Source organism: Lampetra planeri, chromosome 28, assembly GCF_965212315.1.
Source record: "Lampetra planeri chromosome 28, kcLamPlan1.2.h2, whole genome shotgun sequence".
Taxonomy (NCBI): Eukaryota; Metazoa; Chordata; class Hyperoartia; order Petromyzontiformes; family Petromyzontidae; genus Lampetra; species Lampetra planeri.
The window spans coordinates 5,963,979-5,982,130 of record NC_136134.1 but is presented as its reverse complement, the minus strand read 5'-3'; the positions used below and the strand labels follow the sequence as shown (position 1 = coordinate 5,982,130).

General features: G+C 41.1%; 2 protein-coding genes across 2 annotated transcripts; one reads left to right on the top strand and one right to left on the bottom strand.

Moving 5' to 3' along the window:
* Positions 1–2,472: 2,472 nt before the first annotated feature.
* LOC144728281 (basic phospholipase A2 textilotoxin A chain-like) lies at positions 2,473–4,540 on the top strand. The gene is made up of 3 exons (XM_078607591.1): positions 2,473–2,635; positions 3,145–3,251; positions 3,654–4,540. Exons 1-3 carry the CDS (start codon positions 2,535–2,537, stop codon positions 3,788–3,790), a joined length of 345 nt encoding a protein of 114 aa, XP_078463717.1. The 5' UTR covers positions 2,473–2,534; the 3' UTR covers positions 3,791–4,540.
* Positions 4,541–9,873: 5,333 nt separating this feature from the next.
* On the bottom strand, positions 9,874–12,367 carry LOC144728279 (phospholipase A2 A2-actitoxin-Cgg2a-like). The gene is made up of 4 exons (XM_078607589.1): positions 12,224–12,367; positions 11,037–11,205; positions 10,423–10,529; positions 9,874–10,010 (listed from the first exon to the last, which is right to left on the bottom strand). The coding sequence occupies exons 1-4, from the start codon at positions 12,264–12,266 to the stop codon at positions 9,874–9,876; spliced, it is 456 nt and encodes a 151-aa protein (XP_078463715.1). The 5' UTR covers positions 12,267–12,367.
* Between the last annotated feature and the right edge of the window lie 5,785 nt (positions 12,368–18,152).

The window sequence follows — 18,152 nt, the reverse complement described above, 5'->3', positions numbered from 1 at the left end:
GCTGAGGAGGGGGGAGGAGGCGCCTCGCCCCCCATGTGGAGAGACGTCACCCGCTAATTATTAATGAGGGGGGGGGGGTCCATATACATACATGGTGATGTATGTATATTTATACATGGTGATCATCCTCTCGGGGAATATGATCTTCATTGCTCGTCTCATCCATGTGCAGCACAAGCGAATGAATGAACGCACAGCAGGAGACCAAGGCTGTACACGACGGGATACTGTTTGTGCTGTCTAGCAGCAGCAGCAGCAGCAGACACTCTAATACAATAATAATCATTATCGTCATCAAATCAGCAGCATCAATATAGCGCTGCGAATAGATTAATGAATAGAATAAATGTACACTTTATATTAAGAGCTACAAACTTCTCTGTGGTTCATTGGTTACTTTAAATTAATCTATCACTAAGCCATTTTATTTTGAGTGTTTTAAGGGCAAATTAATTACACATTTAAAATGTACATTTTAGATTTATAAAAGCTGCCCTGAATGTCAGAAGATTTTATCTAGCACTGAGAAAATAAAATAGTGGCAATCCTACACAAAGACCTCGCGATTAGACGTTTGTATAAACAGTGGGGAGCAAAACAGTGTTGCCACAATTTGACGGGATTTCTTTTGGTTCCATAATCATCAGTAATAAATTATCTTTTTACAATGGTGTTATTTTTGTTGCTGCTGTAAAACTCACGTAAAAGATTTCCATTGAACAAAATAAATGATAATGTCAAGGACATTATTAAAAAAAAAACACGAACAAGTCTGCAAGATATGCTATCACGGTGGTGTTCAGAATGCAATTATGCTAATATTATCGCAGTATTAGCTTTTTATTTGTTTGTGAACAGGTGATATCGATTTGGAAGGATATTTAAATATGTATCTCTCATATATACTTTTCACGAATTTGTAATTGTATTTACAGCATGATTTCACTTAACACTTTACTATAAAACGTAGAGTTATCGATGTTTTTGATAATCCTTTGCATGAGTAAGTGAACGATGGTCATAGAAGCGGTATTATCTGTTAATGGGTGATAGCTAAACTGTGAGAGGGTCAGTCGTAATGTGGTTATTTGAGTAGTTTGTACATGAATGATTAAATTTGGATTAACCTTTGATTAGAGAAGCTTGTCCATAAAAAAGATATTTCGTCGAATATCAGGTCAGCTCGTAGGTGTGAGCAAACGATGTTCCTTTCATCTATATCCTCTTTGTTTCTTGTCTGGATCCAAAAAAGGTGACCCCACGGAAACTGCTGTGGCCCATATCCTACAGGGCACATAATAGGCTGCTTCATGGTGAAGGCCCAATTCTGATTGGACAGGGGATAGGCAGATAATGATATAAAAAGGGGACTTTTGGAGTGTTGAGCACCAGACTGGTTTGGTCCTGTCCAAGAAGGAGAAATACAGGTGCTCAGAGGTGATCTACGGCTGCAATCAATTCTAAAGAAGGCGCAATGGCTCGTGTCCTGTTAATCGCTGCTGTCGTGCTTGCAAGCGGTAAGATACATATTTCCACCAACTTATCCATCCACCTCCTTTGTCTTTCCATTTTCTCCTTGCAGAAGCACCTTTGTCATATGTACCAGCTGACCCTCTTAGGCTATCTCCCAAATAATCTTCTGCCCTTCTTTGTAAGACTAAACAATTGTTTTTATCGGGTAGGGCCCACTGAGCTATATAGTTATTTTTCAGAAGTGACCTGGCCAAAAATGATAGCTCAACGAAGTGGCTTATCATGTGGACATTTATACCAGCCAAATACTCTAAACGAATATTTCTAGATGTGGAGCGAAAACCCGGAGGAGCCGGAGAAAAATCCACATTACCTTAGGGAGAGAGACACACTCCAAATATACAGGCGTCGAGGTAAAACCCACCACCTCCTTGATACCAATCGAGCGAGTTAACATCTCGTTACCATGGCACCCCGGTTTCAAATACCACTTTGTTCCTTTGTTCCGTCCAATTATTCTCTTAAACTCTTGTTCACATTTGCTATCTTCAATGATTGTGCATCCAAGGTATTTGTAATATGGGAACCTGCTCCAAGTTCCTCATGCAAGTATACTTTGATAGCAGGGGCTTTTTATTTATCTCTTGCTTTTGCCTTCATTATTACAAATGTTGAAATTCAGACCACGATTTCTGATTAAATGATATGTTCTATCCATCAGTTATTGGCGATCAACTGATATAATTCACAGCATGTTAAATCAGGGCATAATACGTCGGTTATACCATCACCAATCACTATTATCAGAAGTATTACAACTATACAACCCCGAATAAAATACATCTACTAAATATATACCGCATTCACTTAAATTTATGCTCAAATTGCTTACTACTTGCAGTACATTATATTTAAATTGAGTATAGCATGCATTTGAAAAGATCGCTGCTCCAGTTATTGTACACAACCATGTGTTTGTATTGTGTTTTGCAGTGTTGCTTGCCAGAGGACAGGAAATTGAGCATAAGAGAGAAAAACGAGCCATCTGGAACTTTGCTTGGATGATCTGGAAAGTCGTGGGAATAAATCCGGCAGAGTACAGCGGCTACGGCTGTAACTGTTTATCGACCGGTCATGGAAAACCAGTCGATGATGTGGACAGGTGATGTGCATTGTGCATTTTCCCATGAGCATAACAGTTCCGTTATACTCCCTTTCCATCATTTTCTTCGGTTGCCGAACGAATACGTTACGAGGTCGCACTCATTACACATCAAGTGCTTGCCACAAAAGAACCACAATACCTCGCTGATCTCGTCAAGGAGCATAAAACAGCATGCGAACTCCGGCCATCCTTGCAGTGGCTAGCCATCACAACAAAGACGGCCACTGCATTATGCGCTTTCAGATGCGCTTCTGCGTCCGACCGGAACGCTCTTCCTTCAGATCTTAATGAAGCTACTGGCGCTGTGCACTTTGAAATCTAGATTGAAAATAATTTCTTTCGAACTGCAGTGTGTGTTAAGTTTGTTGTCCTTCCCCCGCACTTCTGATTAGCATCGTTCGGTTATGTACGGTGCGAAAGACGTCCAACACACATACATACTTAACAGCCATCCAGCTAATGCAGTCAATATCCATTTGCAATTCTGGCTGTGTGTCGACACACAGGTGCTGTCAAGCTCACACCAAATGCTACGAGCAAGTCTACAAAATGAGTTGCTCACCGCATTGGGACCCGTATTATTTCTCCCTCAGAGGAAAAGCCATACGCTGCAGTGAGTGACGCGGACGCATTTGTCTATACACGCATGCCACACGCATGCTACATGCCGCATTACAACGTCGATAACAGTGGCCATTGCTATGGTATCCATTGGCACGTTCGCATACCTGTCAACCCTTTATCAGTGCCCTACCTTACTACAGACCAATTCAGACTATTGGTTACCCGTGTTCATCCTACAAAGTCCCATCACGAGGGAGAAACACAAACAAATAGACAAAACATTATTTTTTTAAACTCAATTTCCCTGTACAAGAATGTGGGTAAACCGTATGGGTTGACAGGTGTGTGCGTACGCGTTTGTTCTCTTTGGCATCATTCAACGTGGCTATGGCGGAGGATTACCGACATCAATGGTGCCCATTAACTTCTCTTTGTTCTCTTGACACGTCAGCCCGTGGCGGACCGCCGTGCGACGTCCACACGTGCCTCTGCGACAAGGCTGCCGTGGAGTGCTTCGCTCGCAGCCACTTCAACCGACGCTACCGGAACTTCAACCGAAAGAGATATTGCAAAAAGGAAGACGACTAGGCACAATGGTCACATTTAATCCAACCGCATTCACATACGAACAGTGACGTTCCCATATAATATACGAGTTTACCCGAGATCAACATGATAACATGAAAAAAAACATACAACTGCAAATCATTTATACATTGTAACGACATAATTTGGACAATTAATTTGAGTTCTGAATCAAGATTTCAATCTGAACAAATTTTCAAACCATGATTATTTACATGCTGTGTTGATAAAATATACGTCCGGGCAGTTTTCCTCATTCGTGTGTTCAGTAACTCTAGTCGGTATTCACACGCAAAAAAAATGGGCTGTTTAAAACTATCTTGTCATATGTGACTGTAAAGGTGTGATTCTTTTGGTGATATACTATAGTAATCGAGTTGTCAAACACATCGTGTGGTGATACTGCATTTGGCAGTGGTGCAAAAAAGCACAATTAGCAAAAAAAACAAAACGCCTTCGTCAAAAACACTGCCTTTAGAAAATATTAGGCATTGTCTTTGGGCAATGGCCGTTCTTCAGAGAACACGTGCCATTTCCCAAACTATTGCATATCACAGTACATTACAGCATAGACTTTATTAAGGCAGGTTTATTGTTAACCGTGTTCATTTACCTTTTGGTGACGGTAAAACATACTTGCTGATTTTTTTTTCCATGTCTCAATTTCAAATTTACATCATTGTACTTTTGGAAATGTCATTGACGGTGTTTGCTTAATGGTTGTGCTGTGAATGTAAAAATACAATAAACAATTCTCAGCAAATGATGGTGCGTATAACTTGGATGAAAGTGAGTTGTGCAATGCATTTGAAGGCCCGACAAATGATAACTGCGCGCAGAAGAGTCACACTTTAAAAAATCACACAATTGTCTTGAAAAATTGGCCGCAGACATAGCAAAATGCATCTGTCGGATGCTTGCAGCCTCTTGATACCATCTCAGACAAATGCAGATATGTATCCACTTAGGCAGCTGGAACAAAGCTGAACTGGTGGGCTTAAGTCCCCTGTATTTATACTACTATTTATATTACTGGAAAGTTGTAGAATGTTCTAGAAGATACTCCAAGTTTACTCAGTACTGAATCAATTTGGAATGTTCCGGAAAATAGGTAGATTTCAAAATATCAATGTCCTGGTCACAAAAGCAAAGTTTGTGGGGAATAATAGCCATGTTCTGTACTTTTGTGGCATAAGCAATTAGGAGATAACACAACCCAGGAAAATCAGTAAAAAAGTGTCACGTTGACAAAAGCATCATCGGGCGAATTGCCCGATGATGCTGGATGCAATTACCAGCGAAACGTCGTACTCAAATTGTAAATGTTGTGGTTTCACGCTTCAACACACCGGTGGGCTAAAGCAGTGAACTATTTGTCTTTTGTCAACGTGACACTTTTTTACTGATTGGCCGTGTCGGGTGGTGGAGGGTTACGACACATTTATAAATAACGCGATCTAAACCCAAAAATCGTTGATTATGAACAATATTGGTCGCGAAAGCCTACGTGTTAAAACAACCCAGGAACAAAAAGATATAAAAATTGTTACGCAGTGTTATAATACAGTCAGACGATATACCACCTGCAATCAACGCAACAGCTGCAGTCAACAACACGCGGGCCATCATTGCCTCCACTTGAGAACCAATGCCACCTGCAGATGACCGCTGACAAGATGGCTGCGGGGGAGGTACCAACATCAAGAGGCTTGACCGACCAAGATTGGTTTACCTGAGAAACCTTGTTTATTCAGCTCCCATCCCCAGTCGTGGCACTCCCTCAGCATACGCCCAACGGCTGTCCCATCCTGCCCATCCTCGAAGCACGGACAGCAACACCTCCACTCCATCGACTTTTCCAGATCCAGCCAAATGGATGAAGAGGTGTTACTGTGGCGATGCGTGACCGACCCTTCAGAAAAAGCAGGCATTTATGAAAATGTTGATGAAGTTTGTAATGATGACGTCACCCTGCTGCTGCTCTATATAAGAATGGGAGACAGCAGAGCCTCAACATTCTGGCGAATTGCCCGATGATGCTGGATGCAATTACCAGCGAAACGTCGTACTCAAATTGTAAATGTTGTGGCTTCAACACACCGGTGGGCTAAAGCAGTGAACTATTTGTCTTTTGTCAACGTGACACATTTTTACTGATTGGCCGTGTCGGGTGGTGGAGGGTTACGACACATTTATAAATAAGGCGATCTAAACCCAAAACGTTGATTATGAATAACATTGGTCGCGAAAGCCTACGTGTTAAACTGATTATGAAGTTTGTAACGTTTGCATCACTTTCGCTGCACAAGCACAATTTGTTGTTGTTATTGGCAGTGCCATGTCAATGTGTGAGGGCGGCCAATGTTCAACGTGGAAGTTCTTTGACACTGTGGTTCTTGGTTTGATTTAGTTCTTTGGTCTATGTCAAAACAACCCAGAGATGACCACCGATGCTATGAGGCACTGGTGATATAATGATGGGAAATGCAAACTCGCCTTAAAGTGATGATCATCCACATGTACAAACTACTCTTCTAAGTTCAGAATCAATATTTCAAGTAGGTCACTAAGATTAATTTATTTACGCAATATATGTTGTTCTGCCTCACGGCAGGTATGGGGGGGTGCGTACACATGAATTTTCTGATATGGTGTTAAATTTGGTCACTTGACCAGGAAGTTACGATTTAAGATTCTCTAAGCCATGTGGCAGGGTGTCAGCCATTACACAGAGTACAAAATGGAGGCACAAATAGCGGCTAGGTGAAGATAGGTGCACCTGTTCATTGTGGGACTTTAAGAAGCATTTTCTGTAAGTTCGTTTATGTTTTTATAATACTGGGAATGCTGTTTTAATGTTAGCATTGCCGTTATAATGCTGTAAATGCCTTTATAATGCTGTTAAATTGTTATTATAAATATGAGGCCTAGTTAACAACGACTCCTGCCACTTGCATTATTGTGAATGTTACTTATAGTTGGATAAGTCGACTTGTACCCATGTAACTTTAATGTGATCTTGAGAGCAAGGATGAAGAAGTATCTCATGCACAGTTCAGTGCTATGTGCAGCGCTGTACATTTAGGCTATAGTATGGTGAGTACACGATGTGACCTTATTTAACACAATAGCTTATTTTATTGTATAGCTATTCCTTGCTAATGTAGGTGCCTGGTCCATCCATGACCTATTGTTGAGTTTCATGTTATCTAAGACAATGTTATGATGCTTCTTCTGTTCCTTTATTGTATCGATATTGCAAGTATCAACAGATGCTGTGTTTTGTGTTGTTTTTTTCCTTCAGTTTTACCTCGTTCTTTTCATTAAATACATCGGAGTTGGATGTTCACCCTGGCTCTGTAAGTGTATTGAATGCTAGGTTAACTACTCAGATAGTGGTGCAATGCAGCGCACAGCTAGGCCGAGACATATGTATATATTCAACTCAATAACAAGGCTGGTAAAATAATACTGCATTGGATTACTTAGTTGTGCTGCATAGTTCTCTGATGTATTTCCACGTTGTACCACATGTTGTCCAAAACATTGTCTAACATTTCTCTCCACATTTGAGAGCTGCAAGGATGATTAAAGTACATTTCATACACCAACCTTAAGCACAGCGATTGCCATGTTTTTTGTCAAAAACAGAATAAGGCCCAGTGTATATTTTCTCGCTTCATGGAATTGCCATGAAGACCGTAGTTGCTCATCCTTTATGTTGACACGTTTTTTATTTCAGGAAAATGTGAATACGTAATCTAATGGACATTTTGACAAACTTTCAAGTTTGTCATAATCTACATTTCTAACATGTGTAGTGACAGGGAATGTGTCACTATGGCACATAGCGCAGGTTATTGGCACAGAGGGGGATCTGCAGGTGTAGTAGCCCTGTTTTGCCAGCAGGAGGTCATGAGACGGGGAAAAAGTGATGTGAGGCAAGGGGGACACAGGGAACGCGAGGCAATGGTGATAGAGGAGACGTGTGGTAAAGCCCGGGAACCTTCTAGTGAGTTCTAGAAGGCAGCGTGGCGATGCCGGAGGGGGGCCACGCTAGGTGGATAAAAGGGGGACCCCAAGCGAAGGTTGGTGGCTGTTGGTTGGGAGTGGAACCGTCATGCTGCCGGAGTCCTCGTCACCGTCTTCACCTCATCGGCATTGTTGCTCAGAGAGCTAATGCCTCTGTTGGACCACTGATAGCTCTTCTCCACTGCACAACAGCCATCCTGGGCAATATCGGGCCAGCCTAGTGTGACTCAAGAGGCATTAGCTTGTTTTTTTTTCCCACTGCAGAACCACAGCCATGCCACTGACACCACATGCAATGGATGATTTGAAAAATAATCACCGCAAATGTATTAACCTTGCCTTGCTAAACCCCCCCCCCCCCCCGATCCACATTGAGAAGTATTGCGAGGTCAGAGTTTCACGGTTTGCTTCTGGATGGAATAGCCAGTGGAAAGCCACCTCGAGTGTGGAACATTGTGCTGGTGCAGCTCAGATGTGCCAGTGGAACGCCAGTGTGAGCCATCACCTCTTACAGCCTCTTAGTAATACCCATAGATACTATGCATAGTGACTGTATGGAATGGGTGTATTATTGGTCACGGAAATTCTAAGCAAATCAATCAAGATGTGATGCAAAAGCAGAATAACACTTTTAATTGCTTACGTTATGTAACCTTTGATCAACTATATATACAAGCATAACTAGTAACTAACTGTCTTCTAAAGATGTTGTTATCAGTTGTAATCAGCAATAACCAAACAGGCTGAAATATTTTTACTACTCCTGACCTTAATAATCACTATCATAATTGGAATACTCTGTAGGGTATACAATCTCTCAATCGAATATGTATGTGTATGTACGTTGAAATTCTTTCACATGAAGCAGTTCTAAAGAAATGATTTTTTAATCCAGATTTAAGAGTGCATATATCCCAGTGGCTTCCTAATATTCACCTGGGCAGGTGAAGGAGTAGGAGGTGCTCTGAATCACTGAGTACGAACAGAACACATTCTCGATTTCACAATCACTATGCACAACATGTCGTGAATCAAAGTTGAAGTAAAGGAAAGAATAACATTGGAATGGCAGCCCGGGAGACAAAAACTATGAAATCAGGTAATGTGCAGGTACTTATTACATCGCAGAATCATGAGAGATGGATTTGTCATGTGGAGGCCTTCACCCAGCAGTGAATTGATTGTGGCTGATGGTGACGATGCCAATCGAGCGGGTTTTTACTGTGTGATTTTTTTAAGTGTGACTCTCCTGCGCACAGTTATCAATTGTAGGGTCTTCAAATGCATTGCACAACTCACTTTCACCCAAGTCATACGCACGAGCATTTGCAGAGAACTCTTTATTGTATTTGACATTCACAGCACAAACATTAAGCCCACACCGTCAATAACATCATTTCCAAATGTACAATGCTGTAAATTTGAAATTGAGACATGGAAGAAAAAGAAATCAGCAAGTATATTTTACCGTCACCAGAAGGTAACTGAACACGGTAGACAATAAAACTGCCTTAATAAAGTGTATACAGTAATGTACTGTGATAGGCAATGGTTTGGGAAATGGCACGTGTTCTCTGAAGAACGGCCATTGCCCAAAGACATTGCCTAAACTTTTTAAAAGTCAGTGTTTTTGACGAAGGCGTTTTTTGCTAATTGTGCTTTTTTGCACCACTGTCCAATGCGGTATCACCACACAATTTGTTTGACAACTGGATTACTAGAGTATATCACCAAAAGAATTACACCTTTGCAGTCACATATGATCAAGATAGTTTTCAACAGCCCATTTTTTGTTTGTTATTACCCACTAGTTACTTAACACACGAACGAGGAAAACAGCCAGGATGTATCTTTTATCAACACAGCATGTAAATAATTATCGTTTGAAAATTTTGTCCAGATTTCAATCTTGATTCAGAAGTCAAATTGTCCAATTATTTGTTGTAGATGTATGTTTTTTACATTATCCTTTTGGTCTCGGGTAAACTCGTATATTGCATGGGAACGTCACTGTTCATATGTGAATGCAGTTGCATTAAACATGACCGGTGTGCCTAGTCGTCTTCTTTTTTGCAATATCTCTTTCGGTTGAAGTTCCGGTAGCGTCGGTTGAAGTGGCTGCGAGCGAAGCACTCCACGGCAGCCTTGTCGCAGCGGCACGTGAGGACGTCGCACGGCAGTCCGCCACGGGCTGACGTGTCAAGAGAACAAAGATAAGTTAATGGGCACCATTGATGTCAGTAACCCTTCGCCATAGCCACGTTGAAAAATGCCAAAGAGAAACAAACGCATACGCACACACCTGTCAACCCATACGGTTTACCCGCATTCTTCTACAAGGAAATTTAGTTTAAATAAATCATATTTTGTCTATTTGTTTGTGTTTCTCCCTTGTGATGGGACTTTGTAGGATGAACGTTGAGATTTATAAAGGCATGGGTAACCAATAAGGTCTGAATTGGTCTGTAATAAGGTAAAGGGTTGATAGGTATGCGTACGTGCTAATGGATACGATAGCAATGGCCACTGTTATTGACGTTGTAATGCGGCATGTTGCATGCGTGTTGCATGCGTGTAATGACAAATGCGTCCGCGTCACTCACTGCAGCGTATGGCTTTTCCTATGATGGAAAAATAATACGGGTCCCAATCCGGTGAGCAATTCATGTTGTAGACTTGCTCGTAGCATTTGGTGTGAGCTTGACAGCACCTGTTTGTAGACACAGCCAGAATTACGAATGGATATTGACTGCATTAGCTGGATCTGTGTTAAGCATGTATATGTGTTGGACGTCTTTCGCACCGTATATAACCGTACGATGCTAATCAGAGGTGCGGGGGAAGGACAACAAATTAAACACATAAAGCAGTAAGAAAGAAATTCGTTTTCAATCTAGATTTCAAAGTGCACAGTGTCAGTAGCTTCCTAAATATCTGAAGGAAGAGCATTCCAAACGGCCCCAGAAGCGCATCTGAAAGCACATAATGCAGTGACCGTCTTTGTTCGATGACTAGCCACTGCAAGGATGACTGGAGTTCTCACGCTGTGTTATGCTCCTTGACGAGGTCAGCGAGGTTTTGTGATTATTTTGTGGAAAGCAATTGGTGTGTAATGAGTGCGACCTCGTAACGTATTCGTTCGGCAACCAAAGAAAAGGATGGAAAGGGAGTATAACGGAACTGTTATGCTGATGGGAAAATGCACAATGCACATCACCTGTCCACATCATCGACTGGTTTTCCATGACCGGTCGATAAACAGTTACAGCCGTAGCCGCTGTACTCTGCCGGATTTATTCCCACGACTTTCCAGATCATCCAAGCAAAGTTCCAGATGGCTCGTTTTTCTCTCTTATGCTCAATTTCCTGTCCTCTGGAAAGCAACACTGCAAAACACAATACAAACACATGGTTGTGTACAATAACTGGAGCAGCGATGTTTTCAAATGCATGTTATACTCAATTTAAATATAATGTACTGCAAGTAGTAAGCAATTTGAGCATAAATTTAAGTGAATGCGGTATATATTTAGTTTGCGTATTTTATTCGGGGTTGTATAGTTGTAATACTGCTGGTAGTAGTGATTGGTGATGGTATGACTGACGTATTATGCCCTGATTTAACATTCTGTGAATTATATCAGCTTATCGCCAAGAACTGATGGATAGAATGTATAATTTATTCAGAAATCGTGGTCTGAATATCAACATTTGTAATAATGAAGGCAAAAACAAGAGATTAAGAAAAAGCCCCTGCTATCAAAGTATACTTGCATGAGGAACTTGGAGCAGGTGCGCATATTTAAATACCTTGGAAACACAATCATTAAATATAGCAAATGTGAACAAGAGTTTAAGAGAATAATTGGACGGAACAAAGTGGTATTTGAAACTGGGGTGCCATGGTAGCGAGATGTTAACTCGCTCGATTGGTATTAAGGAGGTGGTGGGTTTTACCTGGACGCCTGTATATTTGGAGTGTGTCTCTCTCCCTAAGGTAATGTGGATTTTTCTCCGGCTCCTCCGGTTTTTCGCTCCACGTCTAGAAATATTCGTTTAGAGTATTTGGCTGCTATAAATGTCCACGTAATAAGCCACTTCCTTGAGCTATCATTTTTGGCCAGGTCACTTCTGAAAAAAACTATATATCTCAGTGGGCCCTACCCGATAAAAACAATTGTTTAGTCTTACAAAAAGGGCAGAAGATTATTTGGGAGATAGCCTAAGAGGGTCAACTGGAACATATGATAAAGGTGCTTCTGCAAGGGGAAAATTGAACGACAGAGGAGGTGGATGGATCAGTTGGTGAGAAAATGGGAGAAGTTAGATGGGAAACTCCATGAGAGATTTTGATGTTCTCGAAAGATAGAAAACACTATACGGAGATGGAAATATGTAACTTACCACTTGCAAGCACGACAGCAGCGATTAACAGGACACGAGCCATTGCACCTTCTTGAGAATTGATTGCAGCCGTAGATCACCTCTGAGCACCTGTATTTCTGCTTCTTGGGCAGGACCAAACCAGTCTGGTGCTCAACACTCCAAAAGGCCCCTTTTTATATCATTATCCGCCTATCCCCTGCCCAATCAGAATTGGGCCTTCACCATGAAGCAGCCTATTCAGTGCCCTGTAGGATATGGGCCACAGAAGTTTCTGTGGGGTCACCTTTTTTGGATCAAGGCAAGAAACAAAGAGGATATAGATAAAAGGAACATCGTTTGCTCACACCTACGAGCTGAGATTCGACAAAATATATATATTTTTGGACAAGCTTCACTAAACAAAGGTTAATCCAAATTTAATCATTCATGTACAAACTACTCAAATAACCACATTACGACTGACCCTCTCACAGTTTAGCTATCACCCATTAACAGATAATACCGCTTCTATGACCATCGTCCACTTACTCATGCAAAGGATTATCAAAACACATCGATAACTCTACGTTTTATAGAAAAGTGTTTAGTTAAATCATGCTGTTAATACAATTACAAATTTGTGAAAAGTTAATAGGAGAGATACATATTTAAATAGCGTTCCAAATCGATATCACCTGCTAACAAACAGATAATAAGTAATGTTTTTAAAAAAAACTTCTTTTAAACACGCGTTTATGGAATGTACTAGTAATGGAAGAACTCCACGACTCCAGGAAGTGGCCCCAAAGCTTGCCATAGCGTAAGGGACCGTGGTAAATTACAGCCAACGCCAGTTTATACCGTGAACAATTAGACCTAAGCCGAAACATAACATATTTAAAAGATTGTTTAAAAATATATATTTTTATGATAGAATATAGTACTGTCATCAGTATGACATAAGTATACCAAGTTTGCAGTCAAAACCACATTGGGAAGTGGGTAAAAATGAGTTCCAAGATTTGAGGATACAACAACAGACAGTGAGTTATATGAAAGCGTGTAATAAAAATTGAATACTGCGATAATATTTGAATATATTGCATTTTGAACACCACGTTAGTGACAAATATCACCGTGGTGAGAGCATAACTTGCAGATTTGGTCCTGTTTTTTTATAATATCCTTAATATAATTAATTTTCTTGCATGAAAATCGTATTGATTGAATTTTACAGCAACAAAAAAATAGCACCATTTGAAAAAGAAAATGTATTAATGATGAGGATCAGGGAACCAAAAAAATACCGTCACATTGTGGCCACACTGTTTTGCTCCCCACTGTTTATACAAAAGTCTAATCGCGAGGTCTTTGTGTAGGATTGAAACTATTTTGTTTTCTCAGATAAAATGTTCTGACATTCAGGGCAGCTTATATAAATCTAAAATGTCCATTTTAAATGTGTAATTAATTTTCCCTTTAAGCACTCAAAATAAAATGGCTTAGTGATGGATTAATTTAAAGGAACCAATGGACCACAGAGAAGTTTGTAGTTCTTAATATAAAGTGTACATTTATTCTATTCATTAAGCTATTTGCAGTGCTATATTTATGCTGCTGAATTGATGACGATAATTATTATTATTTTATAAGAATTTATTCTGCTAGACAACACACAGTATCCCGTCGTGTACAGCTTGTGCTGCACATGGATGAGACGAGCTATACTAATATATTCTAGATTTGAAACTCCGACCAAAACTATCACGTTACCATACATAGCAGGCGTGACCAAAAAGATCTCCAAAATTCTAAACAAACATAAGATCCAAGTCCGATTCAGTACAGTGCATAAAATCCGTGATTTGATTCCATCTGTGAAGGATGTCGTTCCTGACTTACAGTATCCTGGAGTCTACAAATTGAGTTGCATTTGTGGTGATTGCTACATTGGAGAAACGAAACGTCATGTGTCTGATCGTGTCCGCACAAGTCAGATCTGAAACACGGCAGAACTGATTCTTCGGCCGTTGCCGATCATTGCTACAACTCGGTGGGCTCTCATGAAATTGTCTTTTCCGAGACTAAGGTTCTCTGCAAACCTCCTTGCTACCATCAAAGGTTTGTACACGAAGCCATACAAATATACAAACACAGACATAATTTCAACCGTGATGACGGTTACAAACTGAGTAATCATTGGAAAGATGTGATTAACCATGCAAAAAATATTTAACTACACTTATTTGCCAATCTTATTTGACAGACAACTATTACAGGTTTACCATGTTTAGTGGTTGTCTCCTTGTCACAGGTTGAGTCACAAACCGTAACTCTCCATAACAAAGGCTCACCCTCTTAAGCCTCACCTTACCATATTAATAAAAAGTGTGCTGTATTTGGCCCTTACCCCCCCCCCTTCTCCAACCATTATATACACGGAGTGGTAGCTCCTGTAATCTCTCATTTACTTGATACAGCTGTCGTGGCTGTGACGGTTCCACCTGAAGACGGAAGCTTGTGTTGCCTCCGAAACGTTGTGATTTTTATTTTATTTTACTTTTATTAATTTTAATGTTTTATCTACGTGACTTTACCGACAAAAACCTAAGAATATACTAATATAATGAGCCAATAATGTTTGTGTGCAACGTGCGTGACGTCACTCCACGGCGACCAGCCCCCCTCATTAATAATCATGAACAGGTGGGCTCCTCCACATGGACCCCCCCCCTCCTGTCATTAATAATCATGACTGGGTGACGTCACTCCGCATGGGGCACCCCCCTCGTTAATATTCATGAGCGTGTGACGTCACTCCACATGGAGCACCCCCCTCATTAATAATCATGAGCATGTGACGTCACTCCACATCGAACAGCCCTACTCATTATTAACCAATAACAGGTGACATCTTCTTTGGGTCTTTCGGTAAAGTCACGTATCATCAAGACGTCCACCAAATGGACCCCCCCCCCTCATTAATAATTAGCGGGTGACGTCACTCCACATGGGGGGCGAGGCGCCTCCTCCCCCCTCCTCAGCGTCAACTTATAATCCTCACTTCAAAAGGATGTATAAAGTTTGCTATATTTACTGAACTATAGTAGAATCAATCCACATCCCTCGTATCCCTATTATCAATGAGTGAATTGAGTTGGCATGCCACTTTCCTTAAACGTTATTCCCAAATGCAGAAATTCTAAGTTGCAATTAAAATAATGCTGTGTACAGTAAAGGTCAAATTTATTTTTTTCATCTGCAAGCATTTAAATTCATACGCAGTATATAAATAACTTTTAAGAGAGTTTATTTTGTTCCATTATCATACAGTGAGACGATATACCACCTGCAATCAACGCAACAGCTGCAGTTAACAACACGCGGGCCATCATTAACTCCACTTGAGAACCGATGCCACCTGCAGATGACCTCTGACAAGATGGGGGTACCAACAACAAGAGGCTGGACCGACCAAGTTTGGATTACCAGACACTCTGAAAAACCTCCTTGTTTATTCACCTCCCATCCCCAATCGTAGCCCCTCCCTCAGCATACGCCCACCTGCCAACCCACCCTGCCCATCCTCAAAACACGGACTGCAACACCTCCACTCGATCGACTTGTCCAGATCCAGCCAAATGGATGAAGAGGCCTTACTGTGGCGATGCATGATGGAATTTTTTGAAAACACCTTTGAACAAAGCAGGAATTTGTGAAAATGTTTGTAACGTTTGCATCGTTTTCGCTGCACAAGCACAATTTGTGGTTGTTATTGGCAGTGACATGTCAATGGGTAAGGGCGGCCACTGTTCAACGTAGAAGTTCTTTGACACTGTAGTTCTTGGTTTGATTTAGTTCTTTAGTCTATGTCAAAACAACCCAGAGATGACCACCGATGTTAAGAGGCACTGGTGATGTGATGTTGGAAAAATAAGCTCGCCTTAAAGTAATGATCATCCACATGTACAAACTACTCTTCTAATTTCAGAATCAATATTTGAAGTATGTCACTAAGATTCATTTATTCACGCACTATATTTTGTTCTGCCTCATGGCAGGTATGGGGGTATGCGTACACAGGAATTTCCTGATATGGTGTTGAGTTTGGTCACGTGACCAGAAAGTTGCGATTTAAGATTCTCTAAGCCATGTAGCAGGGTGTCAGCCATTACACAGAGTTCAAAATGGAGGCACAAATAGCGTCTCGGTGAAGACAGGTGCATCTGTTCATTGTGGGACTTTAAGAAGCATTGTCTGTAAGGTCGTTTATGTTCTTATAATACTGGGAACGATGTTATAATGTTAGGATTGATGTTATAATGCTGTAAATGCCTTTATAATGCTGTTAATTTGTTATTATAAATATGAGGCCTAGTTAACAACGAAGCCTGACACTTGCATTATTGTGAATGTTACTTGTAGTTGGATAAGTCGAGCCAGACTTATACCCATGTAACTATTGTTGAGTTTCATGTTATCTAAGACAATGTTATGATGCTCCTTCTGTTCCTTTATTGTATCGATATTGCAAGTATTAACAGATGCTGTGTTTTGTGTTGTTTTTTTCCATCAGTTTTACCTCATTCTTTTCATTAAATACGTCGGAGTTGGATGTTCACCCTGGCTCTGAAAGTTTATTGAATGCGAGGTTAACTACTCAGATAGTGGTGCAATGCAGCACACAATGAGGCCGAGACATATGTATATATTCAACTCAATAACAAGGCTGGTAAAATAATACTGCATTGGATTACTTAGTAATGTGCTGCATAGTTCTCTAATGTGTTTCCACCTTGTACCGCATGTTGTCCAAAACATTGTCTAACATTTCTTTCCACATTTGAGAGCTGCAAGGATGATTAAAGTACATTTCATACACCAACCTTAAGTACAGTGATTGCCATGTCTGTTTGTCAAAAACAGAATAAGGCCCAGTGTATATTTTCTTGCTTCATGGAATTGCCATGAACACCGTAGTTGCTCATCCTTTTTGTTGACACATTTTTGATTTCAGGAAAATGTGAATACGTAATCTAATGGACATTTTGACAAACTTTCAAGTTTGTCATAATCTACATTTCTAACATGTGTAGTGATAGGGAATGTGTCACATAGCACAGGTTGCTGGCACAGAGAGAGATCTGCAGGTGTAGTAGCCCTGTCTGCCAGCAGGAGGTCATGAGACGGGGAAAAAATAATGTGAGGCAAGGGGGGCAGAGGGAACGCGAGGCAATGGTGATAGAGGAGATGTGTAGTAAAGCCCGGGAACCTTCTAGTGAGTTCTAGAAGGGAGCGTGGCGAAGCTGGAGGGGGGCCATGCTAGGTGGATAAAAGGGGGACCCCGAGCGAAGGTTGGCGGCTGTTGTTTGGGAGTGGAACCGTTGTGCTGCCGGAGTCCTCGTCACCGTCTTCACCTCATCGGCATTGTTGCTCAGAGAGCTAATGCCTCTGTTGGACCACTGATAGCTCTTCTCCACTGCACAACAGCCATCCTGGGCAATATCGGGCCAGCCTGGTGTGACTCAAGAGGCATCAGCTTGTTTTTTTTTTCCACTGCAGAACCACAGCCGTGCAACTGACATCACATGCAATGGATGATTTTAAAAATAATAATCATCGCAAATGTATTAACCTTGCCTGGCTAACCCCCCCCCCCCCCCCCCGAGCCACATTGAGAAGTGTTGCGAGGTCAGAGTTTCACGGTTTGCTTCTGGATGAAATAGCCAGTGGAAAGCCACCTCTAGTGTGGAACCTTGTGCTGGTGCAGCTCAGATGTGCCAGTGGAACGCCAGTGTGAGCCATCACCTCTTACAGCCTCTTAGTAATACCCATGGATACTATGCAGAGTGACTGTATGGAATGGGTGTATTATCGGTCACGGAAATTCTAAGCAAATCAATCAAGATGTGATGGAAAAGCAGAATAAGTTTTAATTGCTTACGTTATGTAACCTTTTATCGACTTT

What these genes read in the sequence shown, in the direction of transcription:
- LOC144728279 (XM_078607589.1), bottom strand. Translation starts at nt 12,266, where the DNA reads ATGGCTCGTGTCCTGTTAATCGCTGCTGTCGTGCTTGCAAGTG. An exon ending in TGCTGTCGTGCTTGCAAGTG is followed by an intron (nt 11,206 to 12,223) that starts GTAAGTTACATA and finishes TGTGTTTTGCAG; the next exon opens with TGTTGCTTTCCAGAGGACAG. An exon ending in CCAGTCGATGATGTGGACAG is followed by an intron (nt 10,530 to 11,036) that starts GTGATGTGCATT and finishes GTCTACAAACAG; the next exon opens with GTGCTGTCAAGCTCACACCA.
- LOC144728281 (XM_078607591.1), top strand. Translation starts at nt 2,535, where the DNA reads ATGATCTGGAAAGTCGTGGGAATAAATCCGGCAGAGTACAGCGGCTAC. An exon ending in CCAGTCGATGATGTGGACAG is followed by an intron (nt 2,636 to 3,144) that starts GTGATGTGCATT and finishes GTCGACACACAG; the next exon opens with GTGCTGTCAAGCTCACACCA. An exon ending in AGGAAAAGCCATACGCTGCA is followed by an intron (nt 3,252 to 3,653) that starts GTGAGTGACGCG and finishes TTGACACGTCAG; the next exon opens with CCCGTGGCGGACCGCCGTGC.